At 37.3% G+C, this 20,425-nt stretch overlaps 2 protein-coding genes across 2 annotated transcripts; both read left to right on the top strand.

Annotated features, from left to right (window-relative positions):
- The first annotated feature begins 314 nt into the window (after positions 1-314).
- Positions 315-1,678, top strand: LOC143589658 (replication protein A 70 kDa DNA-binding subunit C-like). The gene is made up of 5 exons (XM_077070356.1): positions 315-513; positions 947-1,022; positions 1,125-1,252; positions 1,353-1,437; positions 1,534-1,678. Exons 1-5 carry the CDS (start codon positions 315-317, stop codon positions 1,676-1,678), a joined length of 633 nt encoding a protein of 210 aa, XP_076926471.1.
- On the top strand, positions 1,119-3,473 carry LOC143589659 (uncharacterized). The gene is made up of 8 exons (XM_077070357.1): positions 1,119-1,252; positions 1,353-1,437; positions 1,534-1,669; positions 1,748-1,949; positions 2,057-2,177; positions 2,285-2,467; positions 3,192-3,248; positions 3,375-3,473. Exons 4-8 carry the CDS (start codon positions 1,879-1,881, stop codon positions 3,471-3,473), a joined length of 531 nt encoding a protein of 176 aa, XP_076926472.1. The 5' UTR covers positions 1,119-1,252; positions 1,353-1,437; positions 1,534-1,669; positions 1,748-1,878.
- The last annotated feature ends 16,952 nt before the right edge of the window (positions 3,474-20,425 follow it).

Here is a 20,425-nt window from a genome sequence, read left to right on the forward strand (position 1 = left end):
ATGCTTAATCAACTTCCAAGTTCTAAGGATTCTAAGGATAACTCTGTCATCAAAGTTCGGGTACTCCGATTTTGGATTATCATGTTTGGGATAAACCTGACCAAATCATCTCAAAAGACGTGATATTAATTGATCAAGATGTATGATATCTTATGTGTCTATCTTTATTACTTTCATGGACATTACCATTTATATTGTCTTTTCTTTTTTAACATGCTGAAGTTTTTATCTTTTTTAATTGTTAGGGAAACATGGTTCATGGGAGCATATTAAGAAAATTTATATAGAGATTCGAGAGATATATATCTGAAGATATGTGTTATACTATAAAGAATGTTTCTGATGGTGACTACGGTTCTGACTACAAGTATGTTGATAATGATAAAAAAGTCAATCTCTTTTTAAAGTCAACTGTTACACCTTGCGAGGATTTTGGTGGTGATTTACACGGATTCAAGTTTCATAAAATTGATTCACTTATTGACAAAGTCACTAAAACTGGCATCATTGTTGGTAAGTATTATGTTACATTATAATGCTTTGTCTTATGCTTTGTCTTATAAATAACACTTTCATGTCTTAGTTTAAGTTATTTTTCCGTTATATCTTGCCATCAACACAAATTATTATAATCACGGTTATATTCATTTTATTATCTAATGTGTGTCATTTATAATATGTTTTTTATTTCCATATTTAATAGCATAATAGCTAATGTTACTACATTATAAAAAAAATTATTAGCTAATGTTTAAACTCCATAGTTTAAAAGTATTATGTTACAGAATATTTTTTATATAAAATTTCTATTAATACAATATAATAAAGAATGTCAGTTTACGTCAAAAAAACTACCAACCTCTATGTTTTAATAAGAATTATATACAAATTATATTTTTATAACTATCATTGCTTATTTCTAATGTAATTTTTTTTTGCAATGTAGATGTAATTGGCGTTGTAGCTAATTATTCACCAATCGAGGACACTACAAAATCTAATGGTGTTGAAACCAAGAAGATGTATATATGGTTAAAGGTTTTGAAGTAACTTGATTTTTATTTTATTTTATGTTATATGTTAACTTTGTAAATGATGTTTACTTGCTTACATGTTTTCAAAAGCAACAAGGAATTACCTTTAACTCTTTGGGGATCATACGCAGTTGACATGTCAACTTATATTCTTGCAAATTCTGATCAAGCCCCTGTATTGGTTGTATTACAAATTGGCTTATACAAGATTTATGAAGGTTTGATACATTGATTTTCTTTTTATTGATTATTTTATATTTATATAGCTTAAAAATTTATTATATATTTAACTACTTTTTAATTTATGTTAATTTCAAGGTCGTCCTTATGTTTCAAATTCAATTAATGTTACTATGATGTACATCAATGAAGACATGCGTGAAATCAACAAATTCAAAAGGAGGTTTTTGTCTTAATTTATATTGCTTTCTAATTGTTTTGTATTAGCTATTTCACATTTATTTCACATTTACGAAATATGTTTTTTGTTTTGTGTTAGCTATCTTGATTCAATGCCTTCTACATCGTCATCAAGTAGCCGTCTTTCTGCACCAACTATTCGTGTTCCATTACGCGAGGAGTATCTCAAGTCTACCGAGTTTAATCATATCATAGAACTTGAAGAATTTCATAGGGTAATTTAAATTGTTTTTTTTCAAGATTATACTTCATTACTAACATATATATGTGTGTGTGTGTGTGTGTGTTTACAGCCTAAGCAAGTTATTATTTGTGGAAAAATTCTTCCCATATCCAAATATACACAAGGTATTATGTGAGCTGCAAGGTGTGCACCAAGGCAGTCAAAGATCGTGTCAACAATGATGGTGGGGTTGAGGGAGTAATGAGCCTGTTTGAAGCAAAATATTTTTGTAAGGGAAAGTGTAACAATGCTATCGTTGAAGCCGTACCCAGGTTTTTCATTTCATATGTTAATATTGTTGTTAAATTACTTACATAGTTATCTTATGCAACATTTTTAAGTGTTTTTACTTCAAACAAATATTTGAACGGATGTGTAGGTATCGTATTAATCTTTCAGTTCAAGATACCTCTGGGGTTGTCGAATTGAGTTTGTGGGAGGGTCATGCTAACAGTCTTCTCAAGCTTAGCGCTTATGATATGCTGGTTAAACTTATAAACGTATGTATTTTAAATAAATTAAATACTTATTATTTTAGATTTTTTTTTTGTTTTCCATTATGTATATAATATGTTATTGATAGTTTATTACTTGCTTTTATTCATAGGGGCCTCATGATTCGAACCTAATTCCGAAGGAGCTCAAAAAACTTGAGAATAAACTGTTTGCTTTCAAGATTGCAGTTAACCAATATAATTTGGATAATGAAGGCGCAGCGTACAACGTAGCCAAGCTAACTGATGATGCTTTCATACTATCGGAACTTCAAAAGAAAATCAACTCTAACCAGGTTCTAAGTGTTCGTTTGGTTCATGAAAATATGCCTTGTTGGTAAATATTTATTAGATATTGAAATATAAAAAAATTGAATTGTTTCATTACTAATAATTTTTCTAAAACTACATTTATTAATTGGTTTAGTGTAATTCATGTATTTGAGGTCTACATAGGTGTAGATATTTGAACAATTTGTTTGTCATATTTCAATTCGATTACATTGTTTTTGAGACCAGTCTGCCGGTTCAACCTGGATTCAGTAGTTTGGTCCGAATTGTAGAGAAGAACCGGTCATAATATATTGTTCGTCATATTTCAATTCATTCAGTTGCTTTTTTTAGACCGAACCGGACAGACCTGGTTAAACCGAGATTCGGTAGTCTAGACGGTCCGAATTGTAGAGAAAAACCATTCACAAATTAGCTTTGATTGGAAAGTAAAATTGGATGTTAATATGTTTATAATTTCATTATTTTCTTTTTTTATTTAAATTCTATTTCCTAAATATTTTGATTTTTTGTTAAATTTTATATATCGTGCAATTTCTAAAAAAATTTTAGTGTTAAGTTAACCAGGTCCTGTGCAACTGGTTTTTTAATCCGAGCCGACCGATTCAACCGGCCCGACCGGTGAACCAATGACGCTTCCGGTTTGATACCCGATCCGGTATGGAAACATCAGTTGATATTTTTAAAATATGCTCTTTCTAAAATTTCTTTGTTTAATGTTTTTAATAGCGTCAAGAATCCGATTCCGTTACCGTTGGTGCTGGTGCGTCTACTGAGACATTTAGTGTGAAGTTATGCTACTTTCCATTATTATACAAAATAAAATATATATATATATACAAGTTTGGGTAGTTGCTGCTTCCTTTTTGTTATTTAGTAGTTACTGATTCATTTTTTGACTAAATTTAATAGGATGTTATTTCGGTGACGGATAACAATCTCAATGCAATTGAAAAAAGCACGGGGAAGAGCATGGCAACCAACAATGGGAATACTTCCTTGACCTATTGAAGTCCCATTTTTAAAAGAAATCTTATTGATGTGTATGATATGGATCATTCCCTGACTCAGTCTACAACAAAATCTCAGTCGGAGACAACTTTTGTTAATGAGGAAAATGGCAAGTCCAAGCTCTTGATTCCCAAAATGGAAAAACCATAAAAATCGTCTCATTTAAAAGCCTTTTTAGAACATTTTCAATTTGCTTAGTACCGTTTAATTTGGATTTTGAACACTTATCTATGTTTGGGCTTTTGTGGTTTATGTGTTATTTGGAATTTGGATTTTGTAAGGCCCTGTTACCGATGCCTCACATTTAGAAGTTGGATTTACTCATTAACATAGTTCTAAACATCAGAGTTAATAAAAAAACATTCGCGAAATATTAAAACATTTATAAAACATTACACGTTGATCCATAATCTTGTCTTAACAATCATTTTGTCTTTCAAAATCTAAAACGTAAATTAATAAACGTCTTGAGTCTTCAGATGCCAAACTCTTATTTTTCTGCCATGTGTCCTCATCAAGCGAGCTGCCTCAATCTACTCACCTGCGTGTATTAGACGTGCAAAAATCGGGTATTTAAAAAACCCGGAACCGGGTAGGAACCGGTTCCGGGTATGGTCAACAAAAGTCAAACCAGGTTCGGTTCCGGAACCGGTTACGGGTATAGTCGGGTATTTGACCGGGTTTTGACCAGTTCCGGGTCGGGTTTTGACCGGTTCCTCCGGGTTTTTTTCGGGTTTTTGACCGGTTCCTCCGGGTTTTTTCCACCGGTTCCGGGTCGGTTCCGGTTCCGGAACCGGCTCCGAGGAGAAATCCTATACCCTGTCAGGAACCGGTTCCGGGTATGGGTTAGAACCGGTTCCGGGTCGGTTCCACCGGTTCGGTTCCGGAACCGGTTATTTTGTGCACGTCTAGCGTGCATACTAAAAGTCAACTATGCTGAGTGAGTCCTAGTTAATCATACAACATACAATACTTTCACCTACTTATGCATACGCATCCGAAGATCAATATTATATACTTAACCTGCTCATCTTTCTTTCGTACATATATAATTATATATATATTCTTTCTTTCGATCATTCTTTCATTTATTCTTTCTTTACATACTTTACGTCTATCGATACTTTACATACTTATACGTGTTAAAGAGCATTAGGCCCTACTGCCTCGAGTATTATTAGGGGTCGGTCCCTTTCTGCCTTGAGTATTATTAGGGCTCAGTCCCTTTCTTCTGTACCTGACTACCTCTTACATTCATTCATAACATACATATATACATACATATCATTCATACATTATACATAACATTCATAACCATATGTATAACTTGACAATGCGTGCAATATCCGAAGATCGTTCACGTACCGACAAGCAACCATTTATACTTTTCACATAATCACATATGGCATACACTTATCACTTAGGATAAGTGTATTGACAATTCACATCGAGTATGCACACAAACCCAAAAACATAACAAGGAATGGGGCTAGAAGTCACCTGAGTGCGGTTACGTTCACCGTTAATAGTTATTCCCTTCTTGAGCTGTGCACGGCTAACTATATAATATTTACACGTATCAATTAACTATTACTACTCATATCCCATTTCTATCTTTATATAACCCACAACCACCGGTGTCCGGGGGCAGCACCCCTTGCAGCGAGGTCTAGGGGCGGCAGCCCCTATGTAACACCCCGCAACCGCAGCGGAAACGTAAACGGGATGCAACAGATACCTCTGATATCAACCACATTGTTTATAAAGAAACTGAATGCATTAATATACTTCAAATTACATTATCTTGTATTCCATTACCGTCTAGGTGATACACACATCATACAGTACGGTACATAATTCTATTTATTATAATGTATCCTAACATCCCGCACGCAAATCTTACACACATCAAGCACTTAGCACATAAGCAATCACTTCATCTTAGTTGTACCTGAAAAGCATGTGAGAAAACGGGTCAACTACGAATAGTTGGTGAGTTTCACAGTTTGAGTAAACCTTGATAAATCAATATCATAATATAATATTATCTGGGGACACTGTTAACCCAGTACTGTATCCATCCCGGGGGCAATGTTAACCCAGAAACACTTTTAGGGACATCTGGGGACACTGTTAACCCAGTACTGTACCCATTCCGGGGGCAATGTTAACCCAGAAACACTTCTAGAAACATCTGGGGCCACTGTTAACCCAGTACTGTACCCGTTCCATACGATTCCCGTTCAACCAAATATTTATAATTATACGCAAATCCATGCGTTCTGTATGTACTTAAACATTTCAATAGTAACATGCTTTCCGCCCCGGGAAAATATTTGAAAACAATTCAGAAAAAGGGGCTCGTGAAACTCACCTTAGCACATGCAAGCAGGTAACAACAATCATTATCAGTTAACACGCCCAATCTGTAATATGATCCCTACGATCGTTACTATACACTCATTATTAATATAACTTTAACCAAGTTAACCGGTAAATCTGGGGACACTGTTAACCCAGCACTGTACCCGTTCTGGGGGCAATGTTAACCCAGATACACTTCTCCGAACTCAGATTGTGATATCGTTTAGAGTTCTTTGGCCACAACTACTAGTCGTTTTCTCGTTTTGCGTGCCTAGCACGGTTATCCGTTTTTACGTTCCAAAAATGAGTATGGTCACACACGACCCGAAAATAGTTGTTGACTGATAATTTAGTTAAAGTTGTGAAATTAGAGCTCGGTTTAGATGCCCCGTTTGGCCGCGGGACCCGTTTCCGTCTTTAGCGCACCGGAAACTGTTAAATCGTTTAAAATTACCCAAATCATCCGAATTATTTTCGGATGATTCATTTTTACTTGTTTAACTCAATTATATAAAAATAGTTCATTTTTAGGGTTTTTATACACCAGTCAGTTCGTTTAGACGAACTTTACCGGTTTACGCGTTTTAAACTTTAAAGGTTTGTTTTTGCACAAATAATTATCCGTTTTGTCTCGGATCTTGAAATTTTGCCCAAATCACTTTTTGACAGTGGGGAATTTTATAAAAATATTTCCAGAATTAATTTTTACATTTAAAATTTATTTATCTATTTTTAAACACCATTTAAACACTAAATATGTCGTAAATACCAAACGACCTTAGAAAAATCCCAAATTTTTCCTGGATGTCCCCTGCCATCCACATAGTCCCCGTAATTTTTCCAGAACCAAAATCCCCTTTTACATGCCATTTTCACTAAAACCGAGCTAGAAAACCCTAGAACTCGTTTAACCGAAAAGCCTACTTAGACTTCTCCAACTAACCTAAATTTTGTGTGTGACTTATGCATGATATAAAAAGCTTATCTGCAATTTTCCAGAATTTTTCATGATATTTAACTATTTTTCACCATTTTTGGCCAAAACCGAGCATTAAATTCACCAAATATTAATCCTTTGTCCAAAAATTACCAAATATTCACAGAACTCATATTTTCATGTGTAGATCATCCCTGTGAAATTTCGTGACCCAACTCTAAACCATCAACAATCTGTCCAAAAACTCCAAAACCGAACATAACCGAATATACCTTTCGTTTTCCGCCACTACAAGCTACAAACTCGTCTTTCCGCCTTATCTACCACTAAATACAGAACCTACAAACAACATACCACAATACCTAGCAAGTTACACTCATGATCAAGCCTCTTACACTATAGTTTCGGTTATGATTCAAAAACAAAGATTTAAACCGTAAAAATTCGTTCTTGGTTCGTTTAACTCCTTTCTTGGACCAAGATCCCTTGTATAACCCGTATACATCACTTGATCACGCAAGAATCGGTTTTCATCTTTGAAACCTTATTTTCTTGCAAACAAACTCAAGAAACGAAGATGAACACGTGATTAACTCGGTCATTACCTTGTTTTTCTTGCTAGAACTCTCGGTTTTTGGATGAAATTGTTGAGAGAAGATGAAGATTGTTGAAATGTTTTGATGAAAAAAGAAATAAAGGCTTGGGGTAACACCCCTAAGTCCGATCGGTTTGGTTTGGGGGGTGGGGTGGGACCCACCTCTCCATTCTAGGCCACATATTTGGATTTCGGATATCCGGATAATGTTTTGGATAATCTGGTTCAGTTCGTTTTACGGTTAAATGTCTAATTCGGCTTAAAACGAGGCTAAAACGGTCGTTTTTCGGCTTAAAAATGAAATTTATATAAAACCGATTTAAAAACCTTAAAGAACTTAAACCATGACTTTTATTAACTTAAAACATCATATTATTAATAATTGCGCATCTTTTTCGGCTTGATCGATTGTCTCTTGCTTGGTTTGGTATTAAAGGTTTCGTTTAATGTACCGACGTACCATTAAATCGAAATTCTTTTTCTGTGCCTTAATTCACTTATTCCGAAGCTTTAATACTTCGTAAACATCACTAAATATCATATATCTCGTCTATAATTGAACCCTCGATTCGTTCGGGTTTCAATAACTATCGATCGATTGATCGCATATTCAATACGATGAATTATATATTCACGTACAATCAGTACAGTGAACCATGTATTCCCGTATAATTACCATGGTAACTCATGTACCCGACATAAAATATGACGTAACTATCGTCTACCGGTTAGGGTATCCCTGGTTTCGTCGGAATCGTTACATTCTCCCCCCCGTTAAGAAATTTCGTCCTCGAAATTTTACACGCCCACTATCCCCTTTCAAGAGAAAGGTGGGGGGTTTTTCCTTCAGAATTCACCCTCGCGTTACCAGGTATAATCTGGTCCTCGCTGTGAATTCCACTTAATCTTAATCAATAAAGCTTGGTATGTCCAAACTGTTTAGTTTTCCCGTCTACTATCTCTACGGAATTAGTTATGATATCAAGCATGTCTTCTATGAGTACCTCTATTACTAGTACTTTCGTTGCCTCATCGCTTAGGCACTTTTCAATCCGTATACATGGCAAAACATTATGTATAGTACTTAGCCCCTGGAGTACTTTAATCGATAAACTACATGACCAATCATGGAGATAGTCTCATGAGGTCCTGTATATTAAGGAGCTATTTTCGGTTTTGTCAAACCTCATATCACCTCTCTAAGGTGATGCCTTAAAAATACCTTGTCGCCTCTTTCTAGCGACAATGGTTTCCTTTGAATGTTGGCATAAATCCTTTGCCAATCTCGCGCTGCTTTCAACTTATCTTAAATACTATAAATCCGATTGGTTGATTCTCGAATCAATTCAAATCTTATGGCTTGATTGACGCCCATTTTCAATTTAACAAATTGGTGATAAATACTTCACCCATATAAAGCTTCAAGCTCTCGATGCTTCCTTCCCCGCCTTCCAATAATGGAAGTAGGATGACCATTTCGATCTGAGATAATTGAAAATGGTACTCCTCGACGAGATACCATTTCACCATCATGAATTTGGGCGAGGATTCATTGTGGTAATCGTCATGGATTGGGATGAAATGCGAGGATTGGTTAATCGATCCGCGATTACCCAATTCACATCATGCCTTTGATATATCTTGGGAATCTGCGTCCCGAATCCCATTGTAATTTATTTCCACTATCATTGGTGAATTTTCTGTCGTTGTGGCGTTCTCTAGGGTTTTCGGTGTGCAGCCTTATCTCTTGCACAACTTAAATATTCACCAACATACATAACCATATCTTTCTCCAAACTCGGCCATTAATAAAATCCTTCCAGATATTCGTATCATCAATAGTCTAATCCGATCCCGGATGTATGGAATATTTCGATCTATGCGCTTCGTCCATGATTAATTCACGAAGGTCATGGAGGGTCGGGATTCAAACCCAATTTTTGAAGTAGAGAATTTCGTCCACGCGTTGTCCGAAATTCTTCTCATTGCCGTAAAGTCCCTCCTTTTGCAATTTATCCTCTTTCAACGCCTCAGGTTGAGCGACTCGAATCAGGTCAGAAAGGTTCGACTGGACTATCATCCCCAGTGCTCGCACTCGCAATGGCTTAACCCGATCTTTCCTACTCAAAGCATCGGCTACGACGTTAGCCTTGCCGGGGTGATAACGGATGTCACAGTCAAAATCGCTTAACAACTCGACCCATCTTCATTGCCTCATATTCAGTTCCTTCTGATCAAATATGTGCTGCAAACTTTTATGATCGGTGAAGATGGTGCACTTCTTACCGTAGAGATAATGTCTCCAGATTTCAAGTGCGAAGATAACCGCTCCCAGTTCTAAGTCATGAGTAGTGTAATTTTTCTCGTGTACTTTTAACTGTCGGGAAGCATAGGCTATAACCTTATTATTCTGCATCAACACGCATCCTAACCCTCTACGTGATGCGTCACAATACGCGACAAAGCCATCGTCTCCATCGGGGAGACTTAAAATCGGCGCTTGGCACAATTTTAATGGTTTCTATCTCATTTGGGTCTATGTGAAATCCTTGTTGCTTTACAACATGACCAAGGGATTATGCCTTCTTTATTCAAAATCACATTTCGAAAACTTCGCGTACAACTCCTCTTGCTTTAACACTTCCACAATTTTCCTTAACCGTCGTTCGTGCTCTTCTTTACGTTGCGAATATATTAAAATATCATCAATGAATGTTACGACAAATTTGTCAAAATAAAGTTTACAGACTCGGTTCATGAGTTCCATGAATGCTGCCGGCGCAATTGTTAGCCCGAAAGGCATAACTAAGAATTCATAATGGCCGTAGCGAATCCGAAACGCTGTTGTTGCAACGTCCTCCTCTTGGATTTTTCATTTGGTGATAACTATATCTAAGACCAATTTTCTAAAAATAAATCGCCCTTTGCAGTTGGTTAAACAGATCATTTACTTCGAAGAAGTGAATACCTATTCTTGATCGCCCCTTTATTCAATTCTCCCTAATCAATACATATCCTGACACTTCCGTCCTTCATTTCCCAATTAACACTGGTGCACCCCATGGTGACTAACTAGGTCGTATAAAACCTTATCCAATAATTCTTGCATTTCAGTTGATGCAAGTCGGTAAGATGCTTTAGCAACAGGGCCAGCTTGAGGTATTAAATCGATTCTGAATTCGACCTGTCGGGTTGGCGGTAACCCAGGAAGTTCTTCTGGGAAAACTTCTGGATATTTACGTATCACCGAAACATCTTCTATATGTTTTCTTTTAAATACTTTGGCAATCGTGTTTGTTAAATACACCACGTTTTCTTGTCGTAAATATTATAGCATCTCAAGATGAGACTAGAGTGGTAACATAATACCGTACACTTTTCTCTGTATCTAATCGCTTCATCGTCCGAAAGAGAGCTTCTAGTCATCTTCTTTTCATATATGATTTCAGCTTCATGTTGAGTTAGCCAATCCATGTTAACTATTACGTCAAAACTTCTTAACTTTACTGGTCGTAGGTCAATAAGGAAAGGTTAATCGTTCAGAGTAATAGGACAATTCCGAACAATTTAGTTAACCATTAGGGATTTACCGTTAGCGATTCTACCGTATGGGGTTCTATAGTTTCACTAATCGGTATCTTTCCAAATGATAGGAGGTTAGCAGGAACTAACTTCTATCGACGACCGTAAAAATATCGCTGAAGCCCATTGATTTAAAATTACAACGTACTTAATACCACCTTTGGATCATGACGTGCTTTATTCGAATTACTCACAAAAGCACGGCTCCTTGCTTGATCCGAGGTTGATGCTTGTCTTGAGGTTCGTCTTCCAACGACACCTTGGTTCAACCTTGGGCAATTTCTCTTGAAACGTTCTGTACTGCCACATTCATAGCAAGTACAACTGTTTGGCATAATTTGATTTCTTTGGATGGATTGTTATTGAGGTTATTGGGTTCGGAGTGGTTGTACACGAATGGGTTGGGGTTGCCGGTTCACATGGCTTCAATTGGTTCTACAATTAGGGCATTACGTCCATCTTTACCACACCCGTGGCCTACTATCACTCGACATTCTTCTTCCTGCCGATGACCATATTTTCCACATTTAGGGATGGACCCTTCATGCGGTTCATGTTTTCACACCAGAACTAGTCTTGGTATAATTCTGGGTTGTAGGACATACCTACTTATTCAAAAGTCTATCTTGTACTATACCTTTATCATTTCTCTTCTTTAACCGCCGACGTCTCACCTAACGTCCTTCCAGTCTGCTTCCCATAAAGTTAAATATATCGATGCTAGCTTGTGACACAACCCTTGCAAAGGTTGTATATTTTACAGGATTGACTATACTCCTTATCGATGGAGTTAGTCCCCAATATAGCGCTCACTTCGCTTAGTTTCAGGAGTAATTAGCCATGTTACCAGACATGACAATTCCTTCAAACGATTAGCGTGTTCTAAGAGATCAGCACACAACATTTCTACCTTCCATAGCTCAGTTTCCAATCTCTGAACTTAATTACTCGGATAAAAGTGCTCTAGCACAAGAATTTTAAATCCTGACCATATCATCTGAGTAATAATTTTCTAACTATAATTTTGTACCATCGTGTTCCATCACGATACAACATAATCTACCAACATATCTGTAGCATATTTCACCACACAATGTTCTAGACTCTTACTAATATCCTTAACCACTTCGATCTTTTCTATCCACTCGCTAAACCATTCCTCCCTTTACCATCAGTAAACTATCAATAATTTCCTTAACACAACCAACAAACATATCCTTCATACCGGATCTAATTCATTATGACCACTATTCATGTTTAGTTTATAACTAATACTTGTAGTCATATTAATATCCGGTGGGACATTATCACTCTTAGTAATACCACTAAGAATTGAAATATTCATTTTCATGTGATTGCTCGATCTATAATTCTGCGATCACATTTGCATCAACACTAGCAGTGATCTGTGATACGACATTCGGTATCATCATCTGCTATCTTTGAGCAATCAACTGAATCATATCAATCTCCATCATTGGAGTTACTCTTTTATGTCATTCTGCCGTACTCATCCCGTACGCAGTAATTAATACTAATCTCACCGTATAACTCGTTACCAGTTCAATCATAACAGCAGGTACACATACACACCAAATATTATCATACATATTACACATACCAATATCTAGTATATATGTCCCACAAGTATAATAACATATGGACTTAACCTGACGTCGGTTAACGTTTAAATATGTTTCATAACCCTTGTCACCAACCGACATATAGATCTTTCTCAACAAAGATTAATGTTTAATATACTCGATTTCAATATCCTTCTGCATGTCAGCATAACCGATACATGCTCACCGTGAGCACCAAATGATTACGTACCACGGAGTTATAATATCCGTGTCTATTCGTATATCCGGCATACACGGTATACCACCTACGAACGAATAACCAACTATGCTATAATGATTCCAACACCTCTTTGTGTATGGGTAATCATTCTATTCGAGCATATATGGGTATAGGCATCTAACGGATGTAAGGATAACATAGGGAGTTGCAAGGTGCAAGGTAATCGCGCAACATGGGTTGCTTTCAAATATTATCAATTACTATTATGGGAAACTCTACACTTGCTCAGTCAATGTCCTCAGGCGTTCTAGGTTCGCTAAAATCGGTAATTCTCGATCTGGAGGTGGTATGTCTCATACGTTTGAGAGTGAGAAATACATATATATTTCTATATATTATTATTATTATTTTTTTATATCTGCTCATTTATTATCAAATTTATTATTATTATTATTTTATTTTGTTTTATTTATTTATTTATTTACCTTAATGGAATAAGAATGGGTTCAAGTACAGGTCCATCCGTACGTGAGGGTCGGCGGTTCAGGTGAACATAGGGGGTTATTAGGATATACGGTACCGGTGTTGGTAGGGTAAGGGATTTATCAATTTTGGTTGGGAGTGACGGTTACTCGATATTTCTTGTTAATGTCAAACGGGAGATCTAACTTGGTAATATCATAACTATGGCCCGATAAGTCCGACTTATCACCAACCGATGCTCTAGAAATTTCAGCATCCTCGGTACTTTTTATTATTTCATCCCCCGGTTCCTTATCCGGGTCCTATTTCTCAATACATGTACCCACAAGATATGTACATACATATATATATACACCTTAGCACGCATAAATAATACTATATACTTTACACATATGTTGCCATTTTTACCTATTAATGTACCCCGTGACTTCCACTGAATTCCCTCGTGCGGACAAGTCTGTAATTATGTTCCGGACCATAATAACTCACTTGTCCATCCAAGTTCATCCAGATCTCGTCACTATATATTATTAGTTGATATTCAGATCCTATAATACTTGAGCTACTGGTTATATTTTAGGTATCTTTTAAAGACATCCTAATTCTTTTATAACCAATGGCTCTGATACCAAGTTCTGTAACACCCCGCAACCACAGTGGAAACGTAAACGGGATGCAACAGATACCTCTGATATCAACCACATTGTTTATAAAGAAAACTGAATGCATTAATATACTTCAAATTACATTATCTTGTATTCCATTACCGTCTAGGTGATACACACATCATACAATACGATACATAATTCTATTTATTATAATGTATCCTAACATCCCGCACGCAAATCTTACACACATCAAGCACTTAGCACATAAGCAATCACTTCATCTTAGTTGTACCTGAAAAGCATGTGAGAAAACGGGTCAACTACGAATAGTTGGTGAGTTTCACAGTTTGAGTAAACCTTGATAAATCAATATCATAATATAATATTATCTGGGGACACTGTTAACCCAGTACTGTATCCATCCCGGGGGCAATGTTAACCCAGAAACACTTCTAGGGACATCTGGGGACACTGTTAACCCAGTACTGTACCCATTCCGGGGGCAATGTTAACCCAGAAACACTTCTAGAAACATCTGGGGCCACTGTTAACCCAGTACTGTACCCGTTCCATACGATTCCCGTTCAACCAAATATTTATAATTATACGCAAATCCATGCGTTCTGTATGTACTTAAACATTTCAATAGTAACATGCTTTCCGCCCCGGGAAAATATTTGAAAACAATTCAGAAAAAGGGGCTCGTGAAACTCACCTTAGCACATGCAAGCAGGTAACAACAATCATTATCAGTTAACACGCCCAATCTGTAATATGATCCCTACGATCGTTACTATACACTCATTATTAATATAACTTTAACCAAGTTAACCGGTAAATCTGGGGACACTGTTAACCCAGCACTGTACCCGTTCTGGGGGCAATGTTAACCCAGATACACTTCTCCGGACTCAGATTGTGATATCGTTTAGAGTTCTATGGTCACAACTACTATTAGTCGTTTTTCTCGTTTTGCGTGCCTAGCACGGTTATCCGTTTTTACGTTCCAAAAATGAGTATGGTCACACACGACCCGAAAATAGTTGTTGACTGATAATTTAGTTAAATTTGTGAAATTAGAGCTCGGTTTAGATGCCCCGTTTGGCCGCGGGACCCGTTTCCGTCTTTAGCGCACCGGAAACTGTTAAATCGTTTAAAATTACCCAAATCATCCGAATTATTTTCGGATGATTCATTTTTACTTGTTTAACTCAATTATATAAAAATAGTTCATTTTTAGGGTTTTTATACACCAGTCAGTTCGTTTAGACGAACTTTACCGGTTTACGCGTTTTAAACATTAAACGTTTGTTTTTGCACAAATAATTATCCGTTTTGTCTCGGATCTTGAAATTTTGCCCAAATCACTTTTTGACAGTGGGGAATTTTATAAAAATATTTCCAGAATTAATTTTTACATTTAAAATTTATTTATCTATTTTTAAACACCATTTAAACACTAAATATGTCGTAAATACCAAACGACCTTATAAAAATCCCAATTTTTTCCTGGATGTCCCCTGCCATCCACATAGTCCCCGTAATTTTTCCAGAACCAAAATCCCCTTTTACATGCCATTTTCACTAAAACCGAGCTAGAAAACCCTAGAACTCGTTTAACCGAAAAGCCTACTTAGACTTCTCCAACTGACCTAAATTTTGTGTGTGACTTATACATGATATAAAAAGCTTATCTGCAATTTTCCAGAATTTTTCATGATATTTAACTATTTTTCACCATTTTTGGCCAAAACCGAGCATTAAATTCACCAAATATTCATCCTTTGTCCAAAAATTACCAAATATTCACAGAACTCATATTTTCATGTGTAGATCATCCCTGTGAAATTTCGTGACCCAACTCTAAACCATCAACAATCTGTCCAAAAACTCCAAAACCGAACATAACTGAATATACCTTTCGTTTTCCGCCACTACAAGCTACAAACTCGTCTTTCCGCCTTATCTACCACTAAATACAGAACCTACAAACAACATACCACAATACCAAGCAAGTTACACTCACGATCAAGCCTCTTACACTATAGTTTCGGTTATGATTCAAAAAAAAAGATTTAAACCGTAAAAATTCTATCTTGGTTCGTTTAACTCCTTTCTTGGACCAAGATCCCTTGTATAACCCGTATACATCACTTGATCATGCAAGAATCGGTTTTCATCTTTGAAACCTTATTTTCTTGCAAACAAACTCAAGAAACGAAGATGAACACGTGATTAACTCGGTCATTACCTTGTTTTTCTTGCTAGAACTCTCGGTTTTTGGATGAAATTGTTGAGAGAAGATGAAGATTGTTGAAATGTTTTGATGAAAAAAGAAATAAAGGCTTGGGGTAACACCCCTAAGTCCGATCGGTTTGGTTTGGGGGGTGGGGTGGGACCCACCTCTCCATTCTAGGCCACATATTTGGATTTCGGATATCCGGATAATGTTTTGGATAATCTGGTTCAGTTAGTTTTTCGGTTAAATGTCTAATTCGGCTTAAAACGAGGCTAAAACGGTCGTTTTTCGGCTTAAAAATGAAATTTATATAAAACCGATTTAAAAACCTTAAAGAACTTAAACCATGACTTTTATTAACTTAAAACATCATATTATTAATAATTGCGCATCTTTTTCGGCTTGATCGATTGTCTCTTGCTTGGTTTGGTATTAAAGGTTTCGTTTAATGTACCGACGTACCATTAAATCGAAATTCTTTTTCTGTGCCTTAATTCACTTATCCCGAAGCTTTAATACTTCGTAAACATCACTAAATATCATATATATCGTCTATAATTGAACCCTCGATTCGTTCGGGTTTCAATAACTATCGATCGATTAATAGCATATTCAATACGATGAATTATATATTCACGTAAAATCAGTACAGTGAACCATGTATTCCCGTATAATTACCATGGTAACTCATGTACCCGACATAAAATATGACGTAACTATCGTCTACCGGTTAGGGTATCCCTGGTTTCGTCGGAATCGTTACACCCTAGCAGGGTTCAAGGGGCAGAGCCCCTGGCTGGGGTCGAGCTGGTTCATAACGAATTGGCTTATCTTAGCGAACTGGTTCCTATAACGAATTTGGACCCTTTAACGAACTGAACTCCTTAACGAATCAGTTCCATAGCGAACCAGTCCATATAAAGAATTGGTCCATCTAATTCGTTTTCTCTTTTAACGAACTGGTCATAACTAATCAAAAGTAATTCGTTACCCTTTTCCCTTAACGAATCAGAGACGAACTAGAGCTAGTTCGTCATGCTCCCTTATGCGAATCAACTAACGAATCACCTTCCAATTCGTTAAGTTCCCATAACGAACTAGGGTTAGGTCAGGGAATGTCAGAACATTCCCTGACGTTCTTTACCTCGTATTAACTTTCCGGCGCTGCCGCCGGAAAGCCGGCGTTCGATCCAGATCTGAGCTAGGGTGACCCCTAAGCTCATCATAGGTTCGGTTTATACCCGATTCCTCCCGGATCTCGTGACTTAAACGGTTTAACGGTGTTGGCTCGTCGTTTCGTGATTATATCTAACGGGTTTAAGCTCATACACTATCATACTATTATTACCTCGGGTCTGTGCTCGGTTTCCTTCTTGGTTTCGGTTTAGAGAAAGGAAGAACTAGAGAGAAAGCTTAAGTGTGTGTTTTGGGTGGTGTAAGGGATATGTGTAATTGAGGGATTAAATGGTGATTTAAGGTTTATATAATTATGGGATCATGGGCTTAAGCCCATGGTCTTTCCTTCTTTCTTTCATAACCCAACTCCATAACCCATATCCATTTACCCAACACTAGCCCAACTCATATTCTATTTATCTAAACCGATAACGACCCACTATAAAATAGATGAAATTTATTTTATTATTATAACCAAAAGTAGAATGTTACAAGTCTTCCCTCCTTAAAGAGGTTTCATCCTCGAAACCTAACTATTACATAAACAAATTCGGGTAAAACTTGCGCATCTCATCCTCATCTTCCCAAGTAGCATCTGATCCCTTGCGATGTTTCCATATCACTTTCACTAATGTAATAACTTTATGACGAAGCTGCTTTTCCTTGTAGTCAACTATCTCGATTGGTTGCTCAATGTAGTTTAACTGCCCGTCAACCACAATGTTCATTAATGGCACGTGGGATGTGTCATCAGCCAGACATTTTCTCAGATGAGAAACATGGAAGGTTGGATGAATTCCTTCTAACTCTTCTGGCAAATCCAACTTATAAGCCACTTCACCTGCACGGTCTATAATCTTAAACGGTCCAATGTACCTCGGACTCAACTTCCCCCTATTTCTAAAACGGATAATTCCTTTCCAAGGCGAGACCTTAAGCATCACATTGTCACCAAGTTAAACTCAATCGGTCGTCGCCGCTTATCAGCATAAGACTTTTGTCTGTCTTGAGCAGCTTTCATTTTTGACTTAATCTGATCGAACTTTGAAGATGTTTCTTGAACCACTTCTAAACTTCCCATCTCCTTCTGACCAATCTCTCCCCAACATACCGGCGTTCTACATCGTTTACCGTAAACCATCTCAAACGGTGGCATACCGATACTTGAATGGTAGCTCTGCTAGATGCAGATGATCATCCCAACTTCCCCCAAACTCTAAAACACAAGCACATAGCATATCCTCAAGGGTTTGGATTGTCCTTTCAGACTGTCCATCGGTTTGAGGATGGTACACCGTACTGATGTTCAATCTCGTTCCCATAGCTTCATGGAACTTCTTCCGAAACCTCGAAGTAAATCGGGTATCCCTATCGGACACGATCGATAACTGTACACCATGCTTAGATACAACCTCTTTAATGAACAAACTTGCTAACGTTTCTGACGAGATAGGCTCTCGTATAGGCAGAAAGTGAGCACTTTTGGTCAAACTGTCCACAATCACCCATATGGTATCATGATTCTTAGTTGTACGAGGTATCTTAGTTATGAAATCAATAGCTATGTGTTCCCATTTCCATTCAGGTATCTCAAGCGGTTGCATCTTCACATAAGGCTTCTAGTGCTCTTCTTTTACTTGTAAACAAGTTAAGCACTTACTAACATAATCTACTACATCATTCTTCATTCCTGGCCACCAGTAGTCTCTTTTCAAATCTTGGTACATCTTCGTAGCTCCTGGATGAATCGAATATCTTGACTTATGAGCTTCATCTAATATTCGACCTCTGAGATCTCCATGGCGTGGAATCCACATACGGTCAAACCTAGTCTTAACACCAGAGTGTTTTCCATCAGCTGGTCTTGTTGACCGAAAATTCTTTCCTTCTTCACTAGCCCTTCATCTACCAACACTTCTGACTGTACCTTGATGATTTCTTCAAAAAGACTTGAGTTCATAATCAACTGGTATGACTTCACTGTTGCAAGGACTTCCTCATTCTTACGACTTGGCGCGTCGACGACCATGTTAGCTTTACCAGGATAGTACTTAATGTCATAGTCGTAATCCTTAATCAACTCCAACCATCTCCTCTGTCTCATGTTCAATTACTTATGCTCAAAGAAGTACTTTAAGCTCTTATGAATGTGTAAATGATACACTTAGTACCATACAGATAATGCCTCCATATCCTTAAAGCATGCAATACTGCTGCTAGCTCTAAATCATGCGTCGGATAAGTACTCTCATGGACTTTCAACTTCCTAGACGCGTAAGCTATCACCTTTCCTCGTAGCATCAACACGCAACCTAACCCACGATGCGAAGCATCAGTACAAACAACCAAATCCTCGTCACCATCGGGTAAAGCAAGGACTGGGGCTTGCGTGAGTCTCTTCTTTAACTCCTGAAAAGCCTCTTCTTTGAAACTTACCCCAACTAAATACTATCGACTTTCGGGTCATACCAGTCAACAGTGCGGCTATCTTGGAGAAACCTTCGATGAATCTCCTATAGTAGCCAGCTAACCCTAGGAAGCTTCGTATATCAGTCGGATTCTGTGGAGTCTTCCAATTTGTTATCGCTTCAATATTAGCTGGGTCAACGGTAATCCCTTCAGGATTAATCATGTGACCTAGAAATTGCACTTCTCATAACCAGAACGCGCATTTCGGAAATTTAGCATACAACTTCTCTTTCTTCAGAGTCTCCAATACCTCCTTCAGATGCTCAACATGATCAGACTCGCTCTTTGAATAAAACAGTATATCGTCGATGAAGACAATAACTGACTTATCCAACATTGGCCGACACACAGTATTCATCATGTCCATAAATGCTGCAGGAGCATTTGTTAAACCAAATGACATCACGAGGAACTCGTAGTGTCCATACCGCGTTCGGAACGCTGTCTTAGGGATGTCTTCCTCCTTCACCTTCAATTGATGATAGCGTGATCAAAGATCTATTCGTGTGAACCAACTTGAACCTTGCAGTTGGTCGAACAGATCATTAATCCTTGGCAAAGGATATCTATTCTTTACCGTAAGCTTATTCAACTCGCGATAGTCTATGCACATTCTCATGCTTCCATCCTTCTTCTTCACGAATAACACTGGTGCGCCCCACGGGGAAACACTTGGTCTAATAAAACCCTTGTCGA

The sequence above is a fragment of the Bidens hawaiensis genome, unplaced genomic scaffold (assembly GCF_021521415.1).
Source record: "Bidens hawaiensis isolate Kalapana, Puna unplaced genomic scaffold, B.hawaiensis_p1.1 tig00037691_1, whole genome shotgun sequence".
NCBI classification, from domain to species: Eukaryota; Viridiplantae; Streptophyta; class Magnoliopsida; order Asterales; family Asteraceae; genus Bidens; species Bidens hawaiensis.

Excerpts from the sequence above, each read along its gene's own strand:
- LOC143589659 (XM_077070357.1), top strand. The coding sequence starts at position 1,879 with ATGAGCCTGTTTGAAGCAAAATATTTTTGTAAGGGAAAGTGTAACAAT. Across the intron at positions 2,178-2,284 it reads TGCTGGTTAAACTTATAAAC|GGGCCTCATGATTCGAACCT; the intron begins GTATGTATTTTA and ends TTTTATTCATAG. Across the intron at positions 3,249-3,374 it reads CGTCTACTGAGACATTTAGT|GATGTTATTTCGGTGACGGA; the intron begins GTGAAGTTATGC and ends TAAATTTAATAG.
- LOC143589658 (XM_077070356.1), top strand. The coding sequence starts at position 315 with ATGTGTTATACTATAAAGAATGTTTCTGATGGTGACTACGGTTCTGAC. Across the intron at positions 1,253-1,352 it reads CTTATACAAGATTTATGAAG|GTCGTCCTTATGTTTCAAAT; the intron begins GTTTGATACATT and ends GTTAATTTCAAG. Across the intron at positions 1,438-1,533 it reads ATCAACAAATTCAAAAGGAG|CTATCTTGATTCAATGCCTT; the intron begins GTTTTTGTCTTA and ends GTTTTGTGTTAG.